Genomic DNA, 25,041 nt, shown 5'->3' with positions numbered 1-25,041 from the left:
CTTAACTCAGTGCTTCTCAAATAGTGGGGCGCGCCCCCCTTGGGGGGCGCGGTGCTATTCCTGGGGGGGCGCGTGTGACCCTGGGGAACAGGCTTTTTTTTTGGCAGTACTAGAATAAAGTGTAATTGCGCGTCTGCTACAGCAGGGGGCAGTGGCGCTCTCATTGTTACTTCTGTCACGTTTGCGACAGTGCAACATTTTACGACTTACAAGACAAGTTAGGATAGTCACGGTGGGGAGGGGGGGCGCGAATAGATTTCTTCTTGCTAGGGGGGGGGCGTAACAGAAAATAATTGAGAAGCACTGCCTTAACTGAACTTGAGTCCACAACAACCCCCATTCCATCTCAACATACAGGCCCATCTCAACTTACCACCACAGACATGAGTTCAGCTACATCAACTGTCCTTGTCTTTACATGTATGACCACCTTTACTCATGATACTTTTTAATGACAGTTTCATGTAAGGCTTTACTCACGGTTTGTTTCCATTTATCACTCTTCTATGATTTGCCTGGGACCATTTAAAAATGATAAAAGTGAATCCAAGTTAAAAAGGCCACTCCTCTCCGTCTCCCCTTCACTCACTCTGAAGCATGTTTCTCGCGTCAAGCAAACCTTTGCCATCGATAAGTATTGTCCAATTCGATGTTTTCTCCATTTGTAATGCCAGCCAGGCAACAGGTTTATTGCTAGCATCATGCACAAACCTCAGTGTCCAAAATAGGGGTGGATTTCATTGCCACCAATTTATATTATCAGTATAAAGCTGCTTTTCCAGCTATCGCTATCCACATGGGTTGGTAGTTATTTTCTATGTGGAAATTGTGAGGCTAATGGCAACATTACGTTTACCATTCTGAGCCCCAGATCCCATTTCATCTCTAGTCAACAAATCACCCACCACATCCCACCACTAATATTATACACTTACGCCATTCGACGTCTGTCCTCGTTGTTTTTCCAACTACTGAAAAACATGATATAGATTTGACTTACCTTTCACTGGTCAAAACACAGAAAACAGGATTGTGATAGCTGTTGTATGTTCGCACGGAACCTGAATAAAGAGCACAGAGGTCGAGAGAAAGAAAAAGAGGTCAAGTAATGAGCACTTCCACTCTGGATCCCATCTCTCCTCAAGTCAACAAATCACCCACCGCATCCCACCACTATTATTATACACTTACGACACCGTTGACGTTTCGATTTCCATCCTTGTTGTTTTAGAAAATGCTGATTTAGCTGTGACTTACCTTTCACTGGTCAAAACACAGAAAACAGGATTGTGATAGCTGTAGTACGTTTGCAGGACACCTGAATGAAGGGCACACTGAGGTCGAGAGACAAAAATGAGGTCAAGCAATGTGTTTTTGTCAGTGGTAGCAGTGGCTATGAGTTGCGTGTAGCCTTTCGAGCGGAACAAATCAAGAATGGGCTTGAATGAGGCAGATAGCATATCTTCATTAAAATCTCCACATACCAAGATCTGATGATGCTCCATTACTTCAAGGTACCGCAAGAGATTTCCCAAGCTTGGCAGAAAAGTGCGCAGACTGTTGCCTGGAGGCCTGTAAACGGCAGCAATCAACACATTGAGGGGATCTTCAAGTTTCACCACAACAAATTCAATGTCGGTCACACCCTGAACGTATTTCTTTTCCTGGGCCGCGATGTGACTTTTGACACAAATACCTACGCCGCCACCACGTTTTGTCGCCAAGTCAGGACAGTTTGTGTAAGAATCACTTCGGTTCCTGCAAAACATCGTGTAGCCTTCCAAGCAAGCACGTCCATCGGCCACTGATCCTTGGAGGTGTGTCTCTGTGAAGCACAAAACATCAGCGAAAAGCAGTTCGTGATGAGACACGATATCTTGCACGTGACAAGACAGCCCTTCGGTGTTATGATGGACGACAACCAGGTGATTTGCCCGATCTACCGACGGCATCACGTGAAGGAGGGGCATGACGCTCTCCAAAGAATCCTCTGCCATCTCAGCAAGAGCAGCAGTGATTTGTGGATTTGCATGAAGCCTTCTCTCATCCATATGCAGAATATGCAGACCACTGAGCGAAGTCACTCTACTCAGAGCTACGTACCCCATGCCGTGTTCGAAAACACCTTTCAGCGAAACTGCAGCCTGTGACGTTGTCATGCCTTGTACCTTGTGGATCGTGCAGGCAAAAGCAAGCTTGATGGGAAACTGTCGGCGCGTCACTCCAGCCTTGTTCAGCTTCTCCTCCAGTCTGTCAATGTACACGGGGTTAGCAGCACGCGCATTGTTACTCACATGATCGAGTTCCAACCCAAGTTTCTGGACACGGGCTTCATTTGGATAGTTCACCAATTTGACAACTTTTGCAAACATTCCGTTGCACAGACCTGATTGAACATCAACGTTCCGTGTGATCATAACACGAGCACCCAGGGCAACTTTGATGGAGTCCGGGAGCTCATTCTTAGCGCCTTGCACAGGGGAAGCTTGCCTTGCCATTCTGCCAGTTCCTTTGTCTTTCTTGTAGTCATCCGCGTCAATCTGCACAATGTCCTTATGAAGCAGTTCCAGCATCGCAGAGTTATGGCCATCCACCTGTTTATTGGTGGCAAAAACATGCAGAATATGCTTTGGACACATTTCTGGGGAAGTGTACCTCGTGGCAAGGAGAGCTCTGTCCATTTCCGACAGTTCATCTGACTTTTCTTTGACGCGGAGTCGGTTCAGCAGTTCGGCAAAGGCGACATCGTCTTTCTGCCTCATGATGGCGGTGAGCGTGATCTTTTTGAAGTCGTCACGCCAGTGGTCCAGCCGCGTAGGATCGTACACGCACAGAGGTTTGGACTGTCTCACGGGAGGGAGCTGAAAGAAATCTCCAACAGCAAGAACAGACATGCCACCGAAAGGTAAATTAATTCCTTTGATTTGTTTCAACCTGGCATTCACGTAGGCGAAGAGGTCTTTCGACACCATGGAAATCTCATCGATGATGAGTATTTCGGCGATGGACGGCTCGGCTCGGACTTCGTCCAGTTTATTGCCCAGCCCGTGGTACGGGGGTTTGAGACTTCTCGGCAGTTTGAGTAGACAATGCAACGTTGCCCCGGAAATGTTGAACGCCGCCGTGCCAGTGAAAGCTGCGAGAACAACCGTTTGCTTGGAAATGTCGGCCTCCTCAGCCAGTCGTGGTAGTCTCTGCAGTATTTTGGTAGCGTCAGCGTGGATACACTTGATGAGATGAGATTTGCCGGTCCCGGCGCCACCGTTGATGTGGTAGAAGAACTGCTCAATGGGCTTTGAGCTACACACACGTTTTATGCACCAATCTCTGACCTTGTAGAAGACGGACGCTTGCTTTTGGTTCAGGTTACGGTACATGTCGCGTAACACCGCGGGATCGATGGCAGCAGGCTCTGTCACGATGGACATTTGCGTTGTTTTGGACCTGACGTTATAGTCCGGGACATTTTCCTCCACGTTGTCGTTCGGTTCATCTCTCGCGTTCATTTCCTCAACGCATTCGAGTCTTTGCAACTCACTCTCGGGAGCCAGGTGGCACCATTCGTTTATGACGAGCCCACTCTCCTCCACCTCTTGGATGGCGTTGTCAATGTCTCGACTGTATTTCTCATACCTTTCTCTGTTCCTTCTGACAATTTGGCACACGCGCTCCACAGAGTCGTTATACGGTAACTGCACACAGGCGTTATCATGAAACAACTGATAGGAAGGACAGCGTTCAGATTTTAATTGGCAATCAGCACGATGAGGCAGGTACAGCTTGAGCAAGCAGCAGTAATATTCCTCCGGATTCTTTTGTTCAGAGTATTTGCAGTATTTGATGACCGCATGTTTTTCTGTTCTTTTCTGGACAAAGCCCATGTCGTTCAGCAGAGGCAAAACATTCTTACCTTTGGCTTGTTTGCCATAAACAATTCTGCACATTGATGCAAAATCAGCCAAGCACATGACTTCGAATTCCTCTGTTTGAGGTCTGGATTTGTATTTTTCCGGCAGGCCAGTCATCCACACTTCATGAGATTCCTGCGTTTTGCCCTCAAGGAGCGAGAGAGGATAACTCATTTTCAGCGCATTGTCACTCGTTTGTACAAATACCACCATGCGGGAGGACTGTTTCATATGCAAGCCGCACGCGCGTGCGACGCATTCCTGAGCACTCACTTCTCTTTTCTTGGAGTACGCTTGCATAATTTGCTTCATTTCATCGCTCTCGTTGACATTTGCGCAGCGGGAGTTTTCAATGACCGATTTCAGGTATTGGCTCAGACCGTGTTCAGCCTTGCTGATGTAGCTGCAGATGTATGCGATGCAAGAGTAGGCATTCAGGATGTATTGGATGTCCAGGTTTCCATCCCAGGCAAGAAGCAAATGGCGGTTGTAGTTGTTGACCCAGCAGTCTTTCGGTTCTCGCTTAAGCACGACAGAACTCGACGAGGCCGTCATGCGCAAACAGTTCATGTACTCGTCACCGGTGAGCTTACATTTAGCCAGTAGCTGAGGCAAAGTCAGGCATGCCGTTTCAGGCTCATTCAGCAGATTTAGCACGGGAACAAGCTTGGCATTCGACGCCAAGCGATCATCATTGCGTTGATCTCGATTGTCGTTGTCGACGGGCGCAGGTCTGACGATCATTGTTTCATCGCACGGTTGTTTGGGGAATCCAAAGCGGCAATTTGCACCTTGGTGTTTGACGCACGATTTGGAGTGACTTTTGCTGTGCATCTGAACCTCTGTGACCTTTTTGTACAATTCCGGTTCCTTCTGCGGGTCCGGCAGCTCGGCCGAGATGTAGCGAGACACAAAATGACAGATGGCTCCATCCGTGGCTTCCTCAAATACAGGGGCACCTCGAACCCATATGAGGCAATGAATGTGAGGACTTCCTCTGTGTTGAAACTCCAGTCGGTAAAAGTAGTCGACGACCTCACCAATCGGTTGCGCCGGAGAGAGGATCAAATCTCTGAACAGAGCTTCCACACGCTTGTCGAACATGCGCATCGTCGTCACAGGATTGCTGCGTAGGATCTCACACTTGGTAGCCCAGTCAAGTTGGGCGAAATTCACTACTTCACCTTGTTGCGCTTTGATGGCGGTGATGACCTCTTCCCAACGCATTTCGGCAGCAGAAAATGTGCAAAAGAACGTGGGTGTGCCCAGCTGCCGGATCATAGCAAAAAGATCTTTGGTGGTTCTCTCCCAATAGGCCGGCGTACCTCTCAGCGGTGTCATGAATCGGACAGCATCTTTGCTGCGCACCAGTTTCTCAACTTCACGTTTGTCCTGAAGCATGGCATTGTTTATCCTTCGACCATCCCTGGTAAAAGGCTTACCTTTGCGCAGCTGTATTGTCATGCTCGACGTTGCCTGGTAAATTTCAGTCACAAACTGGGCAAAGAACAAGTAGTTGGTATCTCGAGCAAAGCGTTCATCCACACAACACAGACGCGTTTTGAAATATTTGCTTGGTGTGAGTTTAATTGCTCTCTCTTCATCGAGGGTGTTTTGACCAGTGGGAAACTGCACTGGAAAAGCCATGGCCTCAAGCTTGGGAGTCTTGAAAAAGCTTACTGGGTTGTTTCTTTCTGCAGGAGCAACACAATAAATGCCCTCTGTAAAACTCATAATTTCCTCTGACACATCATTGGGTTGGAGACATGATTCAAGTATCACTCCACCATTTGGTTGATCACCGTCTTCCACATTTTCTTGTTGCTGTTTGTTACCACTGTTGTCATGTTGTGAGTCACTGTTCATCCCACACAGAGCATCACTCTCAAATCTGTATATCTCCTCCAGAGCTTCCACATTGTACTCACTGTCGCTCATTTGCGCTTCATCGGAGCTGCTCTCATCGTCAGTGAGGGTTGGGTCGCAAAGGTCCGCATCGTCGCGAATAGTTATGTCTCTGTACTGTGGATGGACTTGTTGCAGTTTCATCAGAGCGCTCATTAGCTTGGACCAAGTGACGGTTTGAAAAAACTGATGGCCTTTGTAGCAAAGCCGTCTCTTCAGTTTCACTCTCAACATCTGTGACTTACTTCTTAGTCTGGGCAAGACATTGACCGTCTCTTGTACTTCCGATGGCACGCACACCACATTTCCACGAATGGCTCGTTGTTGACCTTTGGGAAGAGGTACAATTTTGGCAAATGATATGCATTTGGAAATGAGGTGTCTCTCCAGTATGTTCAATCCACACAGTTCCTTTGGAATATCAGAGAGTGTCAGATTGTTCGCAACAGCAAGTGCAGGCATTTTACCATCTTTGAGGTGACTAAAGCAAGTGTGACATATCCACTCCAGTTTTCTTTCAGCTGGTACGCTGCACGAGGGCTGACATTCATCATCACAGATATGGACAAATTGTCCCGTGAGACAACTTGCAACAACATGTCTGTTTTTCTTATAAAATCTACGTTGACAAGCGCGTACTTGGTTCGGAAACAATGCTCTGTGGCAAACAGTGCAGACAAATGTGGGGCCATTCTTAATTTGGGCTTTGAATACATCAACAGCTTTCATAAGCACACAGTCATTTCGCTCCCTACACAGTCGGTTTATGACTTTGTATTTTTTCAAAAGCGTACTTACTCTGCGCATTGTTTTGGTCCTCAGTGAATCAGATTTTGTTTTCATTATGCGCCTCATGATTTCCTGATGTTTTAATCGGAATTCAGGGTTGTTTAAATAACGGCGTGTAATGTAATATCGCTGCCTGTTTCGAAACTCAACATCATCACGGTAACGTTCTGTGATGTAAGAACGCTGTCTGTTCTTAAACCCAACATCGTCACGGTAACGTTCTGTGATGTAAGAACGCTGTCGGTTCTTAAACGCAACATCGTCACGGTAACGTTGTGTAATGTAAGCGCGTCGTCTCATCGTAAAACACTCATCTGTCCTATAACGACGTGAGAAACGGGTACGGTTTTTCTTCTTAAACTCAGGATCTGTCTGACAACGTTGTGTAAAATAGGACTTTTGTTTGGCACAAAAACGCTTGTCCTGTTGATAACGGGTCCTAATATAACCCAATTTCCTTTGTCTTACCTCTGCATTTTGACTGTACTGTTCCTTCTGTTTAGAGTTTTTCATCATTCTCTTTAGTTCCTGTTTTTTACGTCTTACTTCAGATTTTTCTTTTGTTTCCTGTGCTTTTATTTGTCGTAGGAACTTTCTCCTACTAGATTTCGCAATTTTTGACACATTTGGCAGCTGTTTACCTGTTGTCAAAACCACTTCACCGTTATCGGGAAATTCTTGGTAGTGATGTTCACCTGAACACGGTGTAGTCTCGCTCGTCTCAACACGTGGGACAATTTCAGCAACAGGTCTGCTTGCGGCAGCGTCATCGATGCTCATCACGGGAGGAATCTGTGTACATGGCGCCATCTCATGGTTACTTACGGGAACTTCAACAGGTTCGAAGCAGATCGGTACAAGCTCATATGGCTCATCGCCAGAGCACCTCAAGCTTGTATAAACCTTCGTCAACTTATCGATCAGGTCGGACACACATGTGAAGAGCATCATGATCGCTGTGCCGTTGTCATCATGGAGGCCGTCTCGTCCTCTAGAGTGGGGATCAAAAAAACCATACCTGCCTTGGTGGTCTCGGAAAACAGCAATGCACGTTAACCGCATAATCAGAAGCGCACAATTGACCCCTGAGGTCAAGCACCGGAGTCTGTCACGAAGGTTCAGGAACAGCTCATCTCCGTAGAAAGAGGTGAACAAACCACCCATTGACTGACTCTTTATTAAGACATGCTGCTTAGAAAAACCACGCACAACCCCTGGAAGTTCATCAGCCGTCAGAAATCTGTCCAAGAAGCATCCTTGGGCTTTCAGTGCAGCAACAGTACATGTATACAGTTCATTGCCAACATTAAGAACAGCATCAAGATCAGAGCTGGTCAGGTGATTTAACTCCTGCAAGAAAGCCAGAAATGTAACAGAGTTAGCCACACATTGACTGTTTCTGAATTCTCCATATCTGGGATGATTTTGGCTGTGAGATGCCAACACATACGTTACCAAATGAGGTTGCACAGAAGCCGTGGCTGCAGCGGGAATGTCAGGCCCAGTGTCACAGGAATCAGTCTCAAATTGTGCATCAAGGGCACGTGCAGGAGTTTGACAAAGTGGATCATGGCCACGTGCGTCAGTTTCAAAAGGCGGATCATGACCACGTGCGTAAGTTTGAGAGCGTGGAGCATGACCGCGTTCAGTTTCAAAGTGTGGCTCAAGGCCATGTTCAGGTTCAAAAAGTGCAGTAGGTTCAAAAAGTGCAGTATTGGCACATGTGTCAGGAGTTTCAAAACGTGCAGAATCTGCACTTGTGACGTCATTATGCCGGGTAGGTAAGGTTGGATCACTGCATGTAACTGGCGGCGGGGAGCATCGACGATTTAAACGTCGCTCCCAGCTCAACTTTACAGCCTGGGATCGCCTTCCTTTCCTCGGCATGGCAAGTTATGATGGATGTGAGATAGAAGGAAGACAGAAGACAAAAGATAGAGCAGCCACAAAGAGGGTATAGGGGGTCAGCCACAGGGTCCCTGGAGCGTCACAGAACTACAGGCCACGGAGCGTCTCAGAAATACAGGTCCACGGAGCGTGCCAGAACCGCAGGTCACAGAGCTCTGCAGGAAAAAAAACAACATATATCAATAAGGTACAATGTAATTAGTCATACTTTCGATTTACAACGAACTGAAAGCAAAATTACATTAGAATTGATGAAGTTATTTATTAAAATAAGACATTACATAACATTGGAAAAATCAGACGCAAAACTGTTTTAACTGTAGTTTTAACTTGTATACAAGAGGCTTAATAGTGAGAAGAATGTGGTACTAAAGAATTTGTGGGTGGTATATCACATCTTGAAAATATTATGGCACAATGTAATGATGTACAGTGACGGTGTCCTTCGCACTGGAGTTTATGAGATGGAGAAAATGAAACTTTGATTATGGCGGAAGCATGTCAGTATACAATGTTACCGCAATGTAAAAATGTAAATGGTACAGTGACCCCAATTATAACATAAAAGAATGCTAAACTAACAATTTGCTCCTGGATGATTCTTTTGTATCAGATCAGGTATAAGTAATTTTGTCATCCAGCATGGGAAAAGACACAGGTTTTGAACTTCAGTGCTCACTACTTAACCAAAAGCACAATAACAATACATAAGCATAGTAATCAAAATTAAACAAACCATTGACTAAAATACGTAAACAGTAGCCAAATTTAATCACGATTTCAAAGCTATCATCACAGGAACTTGAAATACAATCACTTTATAATGATGATAACATAAAATTGACTGACTGAATCATGCCTCACCTTGGAAGTAGTTATGTACTGCAAGGAAAGAAATAACAGAAAGCAGGAAACAAATAATTAACTGACATTTCCACAATGCTTTGAATGTCTTTTATGATTACAAATAGTGAGAGAAATACGGTGGCGAGATTGAAAGTCAATATTTCCTAACTAGTCAAAAACAGCTTTTAATGATACAGTAGTCACAATGCACAACTGTAGTACTAATGATAATTCATCATCCTATTTTTTAATGAATGCAATTTGACTTTATCCCAAACTTGAACAGTACAAAAAACGCACAATTGAGAAACTAATCATTTGCTCCTGGATGCTTCTTTTGTACGAGAGCAGGTATAAGTAATTTTGTCATCTGGCATGAGAAAAGAGACCTAGATTTACATGTCTACTTTATATGTAAATGTATACATGATTTTTAATCTCATGACAGCCTGAAATGTCAGCACGATGCCATATGATTACTTTTAATCCCGTCATAATTTAAAACCATATATTTGTGGCATGTAAATAAACGCGAAGGAAAAAAACTACAATATGACGTCATTTTTGGTCGGCGATTTGTAGCATACAAGTAAACGCGAGGCGGGAAAACTACAATGTGACGTCATATCCGGTCGTCGTGCGCCACCGTAAACGCGCCGACGAAATAAAGACATTTATTGCGATTATATAATGAATCAAAGTTTGATATAGAAAATGTAATTCGACACAGCAACCGCCTCTTATGTTGAAGCTCTTTACGCCTATTGAACTCCGGAGCCGAGCTGCAACGAAGACGTTTCGCTAATGCTAGCTAGCTAGCTAGCGGCAATGCTTCACTGAGAAAAGAAACCAAATAAACGACTTATGTAAAGCATCGCCGAAGCTACCAACCCAACGGCGCATACACGAAACAATGTGGAATCAGACAAACAGCACAAAAGTAAACAGGAGTAACACTTAAATGTATAACTCACTTTTTGGCAAACAGCCACACGATCACAGCAACGGTCTCTCTCGATACGCGCCGTCTGTGACTGACCACTGCGCGCGGGCCGCAACAATCGCGATAAGCGGATATAACTCACGCGAGACTAGGCGTGGTGACGTCACTTTCCAAAGCAACAATTTAACGCCAAAATGTACATTGATTTTGCAACATAGGACACTGAAACAACAGGTTGTCAAGATGCTTTGTTTGTCTACTAAACATAAAAATTTATTTCTATTACAGTATGCCTAAGAATAGTGAAAACGCGACGGTCAAAACTACAATGTGACGTCATATTTAGTCGCCGATTTGTTGGCTACAAGTAAACGCGAGGGGGAAAAAACTACAATATGACGTCATATCGGGTCGCCGTGCGCCACCGCAAAAGTCCCGATTAAATAAAGACACTTGTATACATATTATTGCGATTATTTAAAGAATCAAAGTTTGACATAAAATATTTGATTCGACACAGCAACCGCCTCTTATGTTGAATCTCTTTACGCCTATTGAACTCCGGAGCCGAGCTACAAGGTAGTTGCTAGTGGACGTTTCGCTAATGCTAGCTAGCGGCGATGCTTCACTGAGATTATAAAGCAAATAAACGACTTCTTATGTGAAGCATTACCAACCAAACGGCGCACACACGAAACAGTCTGGGATCAGACATCAGCACAACAGTAAACAATGTAACACTTAAAAGTCTATACTTACTTTTTGGCAAACACGCACACAATCACAGCAACAATCTCTTTCGGTAACCGCCGTCTGTGACTGAGCACTGTGCGCGGCCTGCAACAATCGCGATAAGCGGATCTAACTCACGCGAGACGTCAAACGCAGCGTGTTCGCTTCTCTTCCGGGGGTGGGGGGGTGGTGGTGTAGGGGCAGCCATTTGTGGGGACTCGTGGTAAAAGATTTTCTTTGCTTGATTTCATTTGTGTGGCGGGCTCCATCTAGTGGTGAAACTGAGAAGTGCAACAGCGTTGAGCTCAAGCTTCTTGTGCGGGCCATATGCATGTTTTCAGAATTTGCTGCGGGCCAATAAAAACTGCACCACGGGACGCAGTTTGCCCGCGGGCACTTTCGGTTCATTCTGGGTTCATTAGGTCACTTCAGGGTCAATCCAAGATGGCCGCTACACTGGAAGTGGGGGTCAAGGGCTGAATTGCGAAAGCATAGTAGAAGTGGTGGTGAAGGGGGTGAATATGGTAAGCATAAGGTGAACAAAGTGAATAAAGTTTGAATGGGTTGATTCGGTTGAAAAATGTAGAAATGAGAAGGGAAAAAGGAAATATTGGAGAATTGGGTGTGAATTTCAAAATAAAAGATGTGAATTTTTTGGTAAGTTGTGGAATAGGTAGAAAAAGGATGAACAGTTGAAAGTTGGAATGGGTTGAATCGGTTGAAAAATGTAGAAATGAGAAGGGAAAAAGGAAATATTGGAGAATTGGGTGTGAATTTCAAAATAAAAAATGTGAAGTTTTTGGTAAGTTGTGGAATAGGTAGAAAAAGGATGAACAGTTGAAAGTTGGAATGGGTTGAATCGGTTGAAAAATGTAGAAATGAGAAGGGAAAAAGGAATTATTGGAGAATTGGGTGTGAATTTCAAAATAAAAGATGTGAAGTTTTTGGTAAGTTGTGGAATAGGTAGAAAAAGGATGAACAGTTGAAAGTTGGAATGGGTCGAATCGGTTGAAAAATGTAGAAATGAGAAGGGAAAAAGGAATTATTGGAGAATTGGGTGTGAATTTTAAAATAAAAGATGTGAAGTTTTTGGTAAGTTGTGGAATAGGTAGAAAAAGGATGAACAGTTGAAAGTTGGAATGGGTTGAATCGGTTGAAAAATGTAGAAATGAGAAGGGAAAAAGGAAGTAGGTGTGAATTTCAAAATAAAATATGTGAAGTTTTTGGTAAGTTGTGGAATAGGTAGAAAAATGATGAACAGTTGAAAGTTGGAATGGGTTGAATCGGTTGAAAAATGTAGAAATGAGAAGGGAAAAAGAAAATATTGGTGAATTGGGTGTGAATTTCAAAATAAAAGATGTGAAGTTTTTGGTAAGTTGTGGAATAGGAAAAAAAATGATGAACAGTTGAAAGTTGGAATGGGTTGAATGGGTTGAAAAATGTAGAAATGAGAACGGAAAAAGGAAATGGGTGTGAATTTAGAAATAAAAGACGTGAAGTTTGTGGTAAGTGGGAAGTTGTGGAATAGGTAGAAAAAAGATGAACAGTTGAAAGTTGGAATGGGTTGAATCGGTTGAAAAATTTAGAAATGAGAAGGGAAAAAGGAATTGGGTGTGAATTTCAAAACAAAAGATGTGAAGTTTTTGGTAAGTGGGAAGTTGTGGAATAGGTAGAAAAATGATGAACAGTTGAAAGTTGGAATGGGTTGAATCGGTTGAAAAATGTAGAAATGAGAAGGGAAAAAGGAATTGGGAGTGAATTTCAAAATAAAAGATTTGAAGTTTTTGGTAAGTGGGAAGTTGTGGAATAGGTAGAAGAATGATGAACAGTTGAAAGTTGGAATGGGTTGAATCGGTTGAAAAATGTAGAAATGAGAAGGGAAAAAGTTATTGGGCGTGAATTTCAAAATAAAAGACGTGAAGTTTTTGGTAAGTGGGAAGTTGTGGAATAGGTAGAAAAATGATGAACAGTTGAAAGTTGGAATGGGTTGAATCGGTTGAAAAATGTAGAAATGAGAAGGGAAAAAGGAATTGGGTGTGAATTTCAAAATAAAAGATGTGAAGTTTTTGGTAAGTGGGAAGTTGTGGAATAGGTAGAAGAATGATGAACAATTGAAAGTTGGAATGGGTTGAATCGGTTGAAAAATGTAGAAATGAGAAGGGAAAAAGGAAGTGGGTGTGAATTTCAAAATAAAAGATGTGAAGTTTTTGGTAAGGGGGAAGTTGTGGAATAGGTAGAAAAATGATGAACAGTTGAAAGTTGGAATGGGTTGAATCAGTTGAAAAATGTAGAAATGAGAAGGGAAAAAGGAATTGGGAGTGAATTTCAAAATAAAAGATGTGAATTTTTTGGTAAGTGGGAAGTTGTGGAATAGGTAGAAAAATGATGAACAGTTGAAAGTTGGAATGGGTTGAATCGGTTGAAAATGTAGAAAGGAGAAGGGAAAAAGGAATTGGGTGTGAATTTCAAAATAAAAGAAGTGAAGTTTTTGATAAGTGGGAAGTTGTTGAATAGGTAGAAAAATGATGAACAGTTGAAAGTTGGAATGGGTTGAATCGGTTGAAAAATGTAGAAATGAGAAGGGAAAAAGGAATTGGGTGTGAATTTCAAAATAAAAGAAGTGAAGTTTTTGATAAGTGGGAAGTTGTTGAATAGGTAGAAAAATTATGAACAGTTGAAAGTTGGAATGGGTTGAATCGGTTGAAAAATGTAGAAATTAGAGTAGAAAAAAGGAAATTTTAGAGAATTTTGGTTGAATTTCAAAATAAAAGATGTGAAGTTTTTGGTAAGTGGGAAGTTGTGGAATAGGTAGAGAAAAGATGAACAGTTGAAAGTTGGAATGGGTTGAATCGGTTGAAAAATGTAGAAATGAGAAGGGAAAAGGGAAAAAGGAATAGAGTGTGAATTTCAAAATAAAAGATGAAAACGTGAAAATGTTGAATTTGGCAAGTTTGGGAATGTCCCCAATGTGATTTGAATGTGTTGAATTATGTGAATTTCAAACTGGAACAACATAAATGTGAAATGTTGAATCTGCCATTAAGAATGAATGGGGCAAAAATCGCCGTAAATTTGTGAATTTTGCGAAAACGGAAAATTTTTGGAAGGAAAAAAATCTAAGCAGTGTTGCCATGAATATTTGGAATAAGTGAAAAGTGGAATGGAGTGAATCGGTTGAAGTATGTGGAAGTAGTTAAGCGCCGAAAAAGTGGGCAGAATAAGTAGAATAATAATAATAAAGGACAGGAATAACAATAGTGTGAAGGTCTTCACCTTCACACTAACTAGAATTTTGCAATTTCTGGAGAAATTGCGTGTGAAGGCGAAATGTATGAATAACTTTTTCGGGGAATGCTGCCGAACGATGTTGAAACGTGTTGAATTACTTGAGAAATGTAGAATATTTGGAGAATTTGTGGTGAATTTCAAAATTGAAAGTTTGGAATATTTGGTAAGTGGGAAGTTGTGGAATAGGTAGGCAAAAGATGAACAGTTGAAAGTTGGAATGGGTTGAATCGGTTGAAAAATGTAGAAATTAGAGTAGAAAAACGAAGTTTTGGAGAATTTGGTTGAATTTCGAATTTGGAATTTTTGGTAAGTGGGAAGTTGTGGAATAGGTAGGCAAAAGATGTACAGTTGAAAGTTGGAACGGGTTGAATCAGTTGAAAAATGTAGAAGTTAGAGCAAATGTTGAATCCCCATAGAGAATGAATGGGAAAATAAAAAAAAGCAATTGCGCCAAAATCTTTCTAAATTTGGAACAAAACCAAAAAAAACGGCCTCAGGAGGTTCACTTTTGGGGTAAAAATGTTGAAACGGGTTAAATCGGACAAAAAACGAAGACGTTAGCGCAAATGTAGCTATTTGGGGCACTTAGTGTTGAAATAAGGTCACTTCCGGTCTATTTGGGGTCACTTCCGGTCTGATTTGGGTCACTTCCGGTTTATTTGGGTCACTTCCGGTTTAAAACTGGTCACTTCCGGTTTAGCTGAGGTCACTTCCGGTTTATTTGGGGTCACTTCCGGTCTAAAACGGTCACTTCCGGTTCATTTGGGGTCACTTCCGGTTTGATTTGGGGTCACTTCCGGTTTACCAGAGGTCACTTCCGGTCTATATGGGGTCACTTCCGGTCTATTTGGGGTCACTTCCGGTTTATTTGGGTCACTTCCGGTTGAATTTGGGTCACTTCCGGTTCGTCTGATGTCACTTCCGGTTTATTAGGGGTCATTTCCGGTCTAAAAGGGTCACTTCCGGTACATTTGGGGTCACTTCCGGTTTGATTTGGGGTCACTTCCGGTTTACCTGAGGTCACTTCCGGTCTATTTGGGGTCACTTTCGGTTTGATTTGGGGCACTTCCGGTTCATTCTGGGTTCATTGGTGGCACTTCAGGGTCATCCAAGATGGCCGCCACACTGGAATTGGGGGTCAAGGGTTGAATGTGTAAGCGTAGTGGAAGTGGGGGTGAATGGGATTGAATGTGGGAAGCATAAGGTGAATACATTTGGAATGGGTTGAATCGGTCGTAAAATGTAGAAATGAGAGTAGAAAAACGGAATTTTTGAGAATTTGGTTGAATTTCAAATTTGAAAATGTGGAATTTTTGGTAAGTGGGAAGTTGTGGAATAGGTAGGCAAAAGATGAACAGTTGAAAGTTGGAATGGGTTGAATCGGTTGAAAAATGTAGAAATTAGAGTGGAAAAACAGAATTTTGGAGAATTTTGGTTGAATTTCAAATTTGAAAATGTGGAATTTTTGGTAAGTGGGAAGTTGTGGAATAGGTAGGGAAAAGATGAACAGTTGAAAGTTGGAACGGGTTGAATCGGTTGAAAAATGTAGAAATTAGAGTGGAATAACGGAATTTGAGAGAATTTTGGTTGAATTTCAAATTTGAAAATTTGGAATTTTTGGTAAGTGGGAAGTTGTGGAATAGGTAGGCAAAAGATGAACAGTTGAAAGTTGGAATGGGTTGAATCGGTTGAAAAATGTAGAAGTTAGAGGTGAAAAACGAAATTTTGTGAAATGTGGAATGTGCCATTAAGAATGGATGGGGGAAAATTTGTCGGAATTTTGGGAATTTTGCGGAATCGGAAAATTTTCGGAATGAGAAAAATACAAGCGCTCATGTCGTGAATATTTGGAATACGTGAAAAGTGGAATGGAGTGAATCGGATGAATTTTGTGGAAGAAGAAGCGGGACAAAAAAGTGGCGGGAATAAAATAGAATAATAATAATAACTAGAATTTGCAATTCCTGAAGGAATTGCGTGTGAAGGTGAAGAAGTTGAATAAATATTTAAGGAATGCTGCAGAATGATGTTGAAACGAGTTGAATCGGTTGAAAAATGTAGAAATGAGAAGGGAAAAGGAACTGGGTGTGAATTTCAAAATAAAAGATGTGAAGTTTTTGGTAAGTTGTGGAATAGGAAAAAAAAAGATGAACAGTTGAAAGTTGGAATGGGTCGAATCGGTTGAAAAATGTAGAAATGAGAAGGGGAAAAGGAAATGGGTGTGAATTTCAAAATAAAAGACGCGAAGTTTTTGGTAAGTGGGAAGTTGTGGAATAGGTAGAAAAATGATGAACAGTTGAAAGTTGGAATGGGTTGAATCGGTTGAAAAATGTAGAAATGAGAAAGGAAAAGGGAATATTGTGAATTTCAAAATAAAAGATGTGAAGTTTTTGGGAAGTTGTGGAATAGGTAGAAAAATGATGAACAGTTGAAAGTTGGAATGGGTTGAATCGGTTGAAAAATGTGGAAATTAGAGTAGAAAAACGAATTTTTAGAGAATTTTGGTTGAATTTCAAAATAAAAGATGTGAAGTTTTCGGTAAGTGGGAAGTTGTGGAATAGGTAGGCAAAAGATGAACAGTTGAAAGTTGGAATGGGTTGAATCGGTTGAAAAATGTAGAAATGAGAAGGGAAAAGGGAAAAAGGAATTGGGTGTGAATTTCAAAATAAAAGGTGAAAACGTGAAAATGTTGAATTAGGCAAGTTTGGGAATGTCCCCAATGTGATTTGGATGTGTTGAATGATGTGAATTTCAAACTGGAACAACGTTAATGTGAAATGTTGAATCTGCCATTAAGAATGAATGGGGCGAAATTCGCCATAAATTTGTGAATTTTGCGAAAACGGAAAAATTTTTGAACGAAAAAAATCTAAGCAGCCGTGCCATGAATATTTGGAATAAGTGAAAAGTGGAACGGAGTGAATCGGTTGAAGTATGTGGAACTAGTTAAGCGTCAAAAAAGTGAGCGGAAGATGTAGAATAATAATAACTAGAATTTGCAATTCCTGAAGGAATTGCGTGTGAAGGTGAAGAAGTTGAATAAATATTGAAGGAATGCTGCAGAATGATGTTGAAACGAGTTGAATCGGTTGAAAAATGTGGAAATGAGAAGGGAAAAAGGAAATGGGTGTGAATTTCAAAATAAAAGATGTGAAGTTTTTGTTAAGTTGTGGAATAGGTAAAGAAATGATGAACAGTTGAAAGTTGGAATGGGTTGAATCGGTTGAAAAATGTAGAAATGAGAAGGGAAAAAGGAATTGGTTGTGAATTTCAAAATAAAAGAAGTGAAGTTTTTGGTAAGTGGGAAGTTGTTGAATAGGTAGAGAAAAGATGAACAGTTGAAAGTTGGAATGGGTTGAATCGGTTGAAAAATGTAGAAATTAGAGTAGAAAAAAGGAAATTTTAGAGAATTTTGGTTGAATTTCAAAATAAAAGATGTGAAGTTTTTGGTAAGTGGGAAGTTGTGGAATAGGTAGAGAAAAGATGAACAGTTGAAAGTTGGAATGGGTTGAATCGGTTGAAAAATGTAGAAATGAAAAGGGAAAAGGGAAAAAGGAATTGTGTGTGAATTTCAAAATAAAAGATGAAAACGTGAAAACGTTGAATTTGGCAAGTTTGGGAATGTCCCCAATGTGATTTGAATGTGTTGAATTATGTGAATTTCAAACTGGAAGAACGTAAATGTTAAATGTTGAATCTGCCATTAAGAATGAATGGGGCGAAAATCGCCGTAAATTTGTGAATTTTGCGAAAACGGAAAATTTTTGGAACGAGAAAAATGTGAGCGCCCATGCCATGAATATTTGGAATAAGTGAAAAGTGGAATGGAGTGAATCGGTTGAAGTATGTGGAAGTAGTTAAGCACCAAAAAAGTGGGCAGAATAAGTAGAATAATAATAATAACTAGAATTTGCAATTCCTGAAGGAATTGCGTGTGAAGGTGAAGAAGTTGAATAAATATTTAAGGAATGTTGCAGAATGATGTTGAAACGAGTTGAATCGGTTGAAAAATGTAGAAATGAGAAGGGAAAAAGGAACTGGGTGTGAATTTCAAAATAAAAGATGTGAAATTTTTGGTAAGTTGTGGAATAGGAAATAAAATGATGAACAGTTGAAAGTTGGAATGGGTTGAATCGGTTGAAAAATGTAGAAATGAGAAGGGAAAAAGGAAATGGGTGTGAATTTCAAAATAAAAGACGTGAAGTTTTTGGTAAGTGGGAAGTTGTGGAATAGGTAGAAAAATGATGAACAGTTGAAAGTTGGAATGGGTTGAATCGGTTGAAAAATGTAGAAATGAGAAGGGAAAAATGAAATATTGGCGAATTGGGTGTGGATTTCAAAATAAAAGATGTGAAGTTTTTGGTAAGTGGGAAGTTGTGGAATAGGTAGAAATATGATGAACAATTGTTGTTAGAAAAGTAAACATGTAACATTTATTCAATCACACATTCAATTAATTTCAACCATTCAATAAATTTCAACAATTCATTCAATTATGCATCATTCATTCATTCATTCATTCATACATACATACATACATACATACATACATACATACATACATACATACATACATTCATACATTCATTCATGCATGCATTCATTCACACATTCGATCTTAGTCACGTCACCCTGCACACGAGTGACAATAATGGGCATCCCATCTTGTGGGATATGGGGGGGCTGGCTGAAAGTTTTTAGCCAGATATCCAGCTTGATGCTTGTGACTTCTCCCAAATCCGAGACAACCTCCACCACCTCTTCCCCATAGAGTATACCAACGACGGTAATGATGAGGCTGGATTTGCAGGCCTGTTGAATAAAATCAAAATGTAATTAATTTTTATGAATGGAAAACAACGTTTCCCAAAGGCTAATCATGCCTCCAAATAAAGCAAGTGGGAGCAGTAAAGCCATCCTAAAACACAAAGACAATGCGACAGTGAGCGCCTGGCGCGCTGCGGGCGGTTGCGCGATCGGACCAAATTAAGCTCCCTGCGCACTGAGGTACACTTCAATTTTGGAAAGTACATCAGGACGTTACAAATCATTTCTAAATTTCAGCGACGACTCTGTCACAATAATGCAACCAGCGCGGAGCAGTTGCGCGGTCGGCAGCGGGCTACGGTTACGCGCTGGGCGGAAGGCTGCAATTGCAACTGCAAAAATGAGCAAAAAAAATAATAAGCAAGCACCTTTTCAATTCCACTGCTATGAAGCCATTTACTAACCGTTATATCTGTGTATATAGTGGAGTGGAGCATTACTCCAGAATCGGTCACCCGGGCACTCAGGTGGGTGAAGAGGAAGGAACCCCCTACTTTCAACTCCATGAGATTCGCCTCCCGCCAAAGGCCAATTTTGACAGTGGCATCATCCTGCGGTAGTTTAAAAAAAGTATGTGTGCAAAGTGCTACAACAGGGGAAGTACAAATGGCTACTTACCTTTTTAAGTGTCAAATGCCGAAAAGGCGCAAGGTGGTTCCCCCTTTGGCGCACCATGCGGATTGGACGCATCTAAAGTGAACCAAATTGATATCACAATTAGAATAATTATGTTTGACAATGAGCGTGTCATGTGTCAGTGTACACAACCTTAACGATGACAAAAAAAAAAAAAAAAAAATTGGTACCTTAGTACTAAACAGAGGATTTCAATGATATTGTGTGTGTGTGCGTGCGTGTGGGTCGGTGGGTGGGTGGGTCGGTTGGTTGGCTTTGCATACGCATGCATGTACATTATTGCACATGCATCATGTCTTCACAGGTGTACACAAATACATGTGTGTATATGTGCATTTGTGGGTGCAGGTGACTTACATCTGTAATTATGCCATCCAGTGACACCATCTCTTCAGGTAGTTTTTTCACTACTTCTTGAGGAGATGATGCCACTGAGTTGGGGTAGACCAGGGCCCTGGCCTCTTCCTCCAACTGTGGGCTGGTCTGCACTTCCGCCCCGATGAAGATCTTGGAGCCGGGTTTAGTGAGGAGCAAAACGCCCCGTTCGTCAAAACCAAAGTTTAAAAATATGTAACTGTTGCCCTCTGTGACAAGGGCTGCCAAGTGTTCAAACAGAACGACTTGATAGGCTTTCTTGCCGTCACAGAGGGCAACAGTTACATTATTATGCTGTCCTTGCATGGACAAGGTGCCATCCGCACCACAAATCCAGCTCCGCGCTCGAACAGCACTCCTTATAGCAACGGCTTTAGCAGCAATCATTTTTGTCGCCATTCTGAAAGAGAAAAAAAAGAGATAAATTGACTTGTTTAGTTAGTAGATGGCAAATGGCAAATTATTCATTTAATAATAAATATTATAATACATCTGACTGACTTTGAGATTATTTTATTAGCGACACAAGATATCATTACCATATTCAAATTGGATAAAAATAAATGGATACCACGTATAATAAAAACAACAACAATTATTTAAATGTTATACTGAAAAAAGAAAGAGTTTGCCAGCAATGATTTTAACATCCACCAGATGTCACTGCAGAGTGCCAAAGTCAATAGTTCATTGGTGTGGAGCATATCAAGACTGCTACAAATTAACACTGGGCAATGAATACTACTGATCTTACTCGGTCAGTGCATATCAGTGGTTACAGTTACAATGTCATCTGCTATATAAATTTGGAAGCACATTTCATAATGGCGCCTGTGCGTTTTTTGGGGGGGCTAACCTAAAACAAAGATTTTAATAAAAGAACACCGTAAACCATTTTTATCCATTTGCGTGTGGCGACTACGAGGTGTCGTCTGAAATAAATGAATTACGCGTCGTGTATCTTTCCAGAAATGTCGTTACTCCGTAACGCAAAGTGCAAGCATCATGCGTCCATCTTGTTAGATGGCAAATGCACACGGCGGACGATAGTGTATAATACTTAAACGCAAGAGCAATAAAATGGGGAATCCTCCGTCATAAATAGGAACGCAAAACAAACATGTATTTTCGACTGACTAGTTAATTAATAATTACAAGTTCATTTGCTATATGCGCATTTCGTAATGGCGGCCTTTTTTTTTTTTTTTTTTTTTTTTTTTGCTCGACGCAAACCAAAGATGTGGTCACTGAAAATACAATACTTGTGCCGCGAATAATGTTCACGTTCATCAACCGATGGAATTAATCCATACTAAATTCACCGAGAAACAACTCCGCAAAAGTCCGTCGTGAGAACAGGAGACTATTTTTTTCTATATGTACAGTTAATGAGTAATAACATGTAATAGTACAGTAATAGAACTGTGACGATCGTAATTAGAAGTGGGGAAGTGCTACTTTCCCCACTAACGCAACAATCCTGGTTAAAATGTAAGTATATACTCAGGGGTTTTAATACAGTTGTGAGGAAATCTCGGCTTTCCACTTACCTATCTCGTCTTCAAGTTGATAATGAGACCGTGTAAAGTCCCTCCCCACTTTTCGGCGGCGCGAAAGGTCGGCGCGAAAGGTCTGAGCGAAGTCTGAAAAGAGAGGGTAAGTTTTAGTCGTACCGTCAAAACTTTAGTACATACAGAAAAAAAACACTGAGACCGGAACACATCGCTCTAAATTCGTGTGAAATATGATTACACAATTGAGTGAACATGTGCATGTTTATATTTACGTGGACTCAACGCTTTTAGAGCCCCCCCCCTTAAAAGGTGAAAAATGGTAGCGTCCACTTTAAGTAGAGACAGAAAAAGACGTCCCTGTAAAATCACGCGATACGTGACGATACGATTGAGTGGCGATATTTCAGTATATTTAAAATATGATCATGATAGTAATAAAATAGCCTTACAGTAATGGTAATAACTATAATCGCCGCGGTTTACGAGGTTTCCGATTTGTTTTCAAAGTATTTCAATGCAACGTGATCAGTACAATCGCGAAGATAAAATAATGGACACTATATCAACTTATAGAATGTACATACAAGACAACATACATACAAGACAACATAACAATAAACTATGATCACAAGACAATATATTAATAAACTTTCAATAATTGTCTCATTTCCCCAAAAACAACCCACTTCCCCCCTGATGCATGCATTGGCTGATGAATAATGATAACATCACATTAAAATATTTAGTGAGTAGTGTGAAAGTAATGAATGAACATGCAGAGTTAAAATCAAAAATAAGTATTTAATTACAGTTTCATATCAACACAGAAAAGACCTATTTTCTATTAAAGAAAGAATTAAATAAATGTCAATTATGAATAATGTCATTCAAAACAGGTTATTTTATACGACAAATCACAACATAAGTTGTCAACATACACTTTACACTTTTCCTTCTAAACAAGAAGGAAAAAAAACAGTTGCATGGTGCTTTTTGGAACCAAAATACAGCATGATATTAGTTGTTTTGGGCAGAATGGAATATATAATGCGTGAAATCTTATAAATAATAAAAAAAATAGATAAAATGTTTAACTGACTCAATAAATACTGAACATACAAAATGACAAACAAGAACGTATACATTGGACTGGACTTGTATGTGATGAAATGAACATGCACATATTGGAAACACAAAACTTAATAAACAAAATTTAAGGCAAAGAAATATAGAAAGGCCAATAAATCAATCAATCAATCAATCAATAAATCAATAAATCAATAAATCAATCAATCAATCAATCAATCAATCAATCAATCAATCAATCAATCAATCAATGAATGAATGAATGAATGAATGAATGAATGAATGAATGAATGAATGAATGAGAACAGAAAACAGACTATACTATGAGGCCTCGCAGAGGGACAGCTTCCGACAGTTAAAGGCTAAGGTGTTCTCTGTCTGCATGACTGGATGCATGTAGAACCACAGGCAAGACCCAGGAACATACTAGAGGAACATGAAAGAGGTGTTGAGGAGAAGGGGTAAAATTAAAGAGTGCTTCCTGACAATTTTCCTTGTTGGCTACTCACAGATGAAGCAGGAGAAGTCATGTGTGTTTGGGAGTTTGTGTTCCATGATGCAGGCCTCCCTTGTACAAGTCTTCTTGAAATGCGTGGCTCTCGCTGTGCTACAACATAATATGTTAATCAATTCATGTTGAGGAGAAGCGGTAAAATTAAAAAGTGGTTCCTGACAAATTTCCTCTTTGCCTACTCACAGAAGAATCAGGAGAAGTCATGTGTGTTTGGGAGTTTGTGTTCCATGATGCAGGCCTCCCTTGTACAAGTCTTCTTGAAATGCGTGGCTCTCGCTGTGCTGCAACATAATATGTTAATCAATTCATGTTGAGGAGAAGCGGTAAAATTAAAGAGCGCTTCCTGACAAATTACCGTCTTGGCTACTCACAGAAGAAGCAGGAGAAGTCATGTGTGTTTGGGAGTTTGTGTTCCATGATGCAGGCCTCCCTTGTACAGGTGTTCTTGAAACTGTTGCCCTCTGTGACGACAAGAAAGCCTGTAAAGTAGTTCTGTTTGGTCTGTTAGGTGGGTTCTCATCAAAAAAACATTGAGTTTCTACACTTACATTACAATAAAGTAATATGTCATGGCTACCTCTGGCCTCGATTCTGGGATGAGCTTCTTCTTATGGTGGCTACAAGGCAGTTAGTTACAGGCTTGGCTAGATGTGGTTGAGCCACAGCTGAACACATTTCTGTCCCTTCTCGTTAAACTCTGCTAAATTCGATGCTGTGCAGGGATGTTCCAGCAGGGGCACATGAGGAGGTGTTGCATGGTCTGTGGTTCAGTGCCACAGTCACACTCGCTGTTCCGATCCTCCAGATGTCCCCATTTGGCGAGAGTGACTTTTGCACGTCCAACACCAGATCTTAGTCTATTTAGGCATTTCCACGTTGCATACATAGTTGGTGTCTGCTCCTGGGGTCATTGCCTCGCTTGCTTTAAGCTCCATTGTAGTTTCTGGTGGAAGATTGTCAAGTCTTTCTTCCCGCCGAGTGACTCTTTCACTGCCTGTGTTCGGCGTTCTGAGGGGTGGGACACTTTTCGGAAAACTTTTCCTGGACTTAAGGCGGCATTTGGCTGGTACATGGCCGAAGAGAGGATGTCTTTGGTCAGTGGACTGTGGATGAGCTGCTTTCGCCACATAAAATGAACTGTTAAAATACAGAAGAGTGAAATAGCAGCATTTAGTGTCTTTTGAAAGAAAGATAAAACATGTCTAATGATGAGAAACTTACTTCGTCTGTTTTCTGTTGTCGCCTCACGATTATGACGTAGAAAAAATATAATACATAAAAAAATGAAGTAATTAATGTGAAAAACAATTCAAAAAAAAAAGTTTAAAAGGCCTTTCTATAACTAAAATCAGAAATAAAAACACGTAAAACGTTAAAAAGTCTCCCCTTAACTCGTCTAAGATAGTTTAAAAAATGTAAAAGTTTCAAAAGTTAAAAATTTGGAAAGTGAAACATTTTAAGTTAAAAGTTTAAAAAGTTAAAAATGTTACAAGAGTTAAAAATTTAGAAAGTGAGCATTTTAAGTTAAACGTTTAAAAAGTTAAAAATGTTACAAGAGTTAAAAATTTAGAAAGTGAGCATTTTAAGTTAAAAGTTTAAAAAGTTAAAAATGTTACAAGTTAAAAAGGTAAATCAACTTGAGTTAAGGGAAGACTTTTTGAAAGCTAATTAAAAAGTCTAAAAAGTTTAAAATTTTAAAAAGTTACATCAAGTTAAGGGAAGGCTTGTAGAAAATTTCAAAAGCCTTGGCCTTCCCTTAACTGAACTTGA

General features: G+C 40.7%; 2 protein-coding genes and 1 long non-coding RNA gene across 7 annotated transcripts in view; 1 reads left to right on the top strand and 2 right to left on the bottom strand.

Annotated features, from left to right (window-relative positions):
• The window catches only part of LOC133151242 (multidrug and toxin extrusion protein 1-like), a 259,852-nt gene that overhangs the window by 153,114 nt on the left and 81,697 nt on the right, over positions 1 to 25,041 (top strand). The window lies entirely within an intron of this gene.
• Positions 25 to 2,916, bottom strand: LOC133152067 (uncharacterized). Of its 4 annotated transcripts, none has more exons than XM_061275597.1 (3): positions 2,656 to 2,916; positions 2,491 to 2,594; positions 25 to 2,250 (listed from the first exon to the last, which is right to left on the bottom strand). In XM_061275597.1, exons 2-3 carry the CDS (start codon positions 2,571 to 2,573, stop codon positions 1,254 to 1,256), a joined length of 1,080 nt encoding a protein of 359 aa, XP_061131581.1. In that variant the 5' UTR covers positions 2,574 to 2,594; positions 2,656 to 2,916; the 3' UTR covers positions 25 to 1,253. The 4 variants fall into 4 exon arrangements, with proteins under 4 accessions (XP_061131581.1, XP_061131582.1, XP_061131583.1 ...); XM_061275598.1 differs by having other exon boundaries at positions 26 to 2,250; positions 2,491 to 2,552; positions 2,656 to 2,912; XM_061275599.1 differs by having other exon boundaries at positions 33 to 2,250; positions 2,387 to 2,594; positions 2,656 to 2,906.
• LOC133152082 (uncharacterized) lies at positions 23,039 to 24,844 on the bottom strand. Of its 2 annotated transcripts, none has more exons than XR_009714054.1 (5): positions 23,820 to 24,844; positions 23,643 to 23,732; positions 23,455 to 23,552; positions 23,267 to 23,364; positions 23,039 to 23,183 (listed from the first exon to the last, which is right to left on the bottom strand). It is a non-coding gene; the product is annotated as an uncharacterized LOC133152082 (long non-coding RNA). The 2 variants fall into 2 exon arrangements; XR_009714055.1 differs by having other exon boundaries at positions 23,267 to 23,359.

Source organism: Syngnathus typhle, linkage group LG3 (assembly GCF_033458585.1).
Source record: "Syngnathus typhle isolate RoL2023-S1 ecotype Sweden linkage group LG3, RoL_Styp_1.0, whole genome shotgun sequence".
In the NCBI taxonomy this organism is placed as follows: Eukaryota; Metazoa; Chordata; class Actinopteri; order Syngnathiformes; family Syngnathidae; genus Syngnathus; species Syngnathus typhle.
This window is presented reverse-complemented; position numbering and strand designations above follow the sequence as displayed.

What these genes read in the sequence shown, in the direction of transcription:
- LOC133152067 (XM_061275597.1), bottom strand. Translation starts at nt 2,573, where the DNA reads ATGCTGGAACTGCTTCATAAGGACATTGTGCAGATTGACGCGGATGAC. An exon ending in GGAACTGGCAGAATGGCAAG is followed by an intron (nt 2,251 to 2,490) that starts GCAAGCTTCCCC and finishes GTACATTGACAG; the next exon opens with ACTGGAGGAGAAGCTGAACA.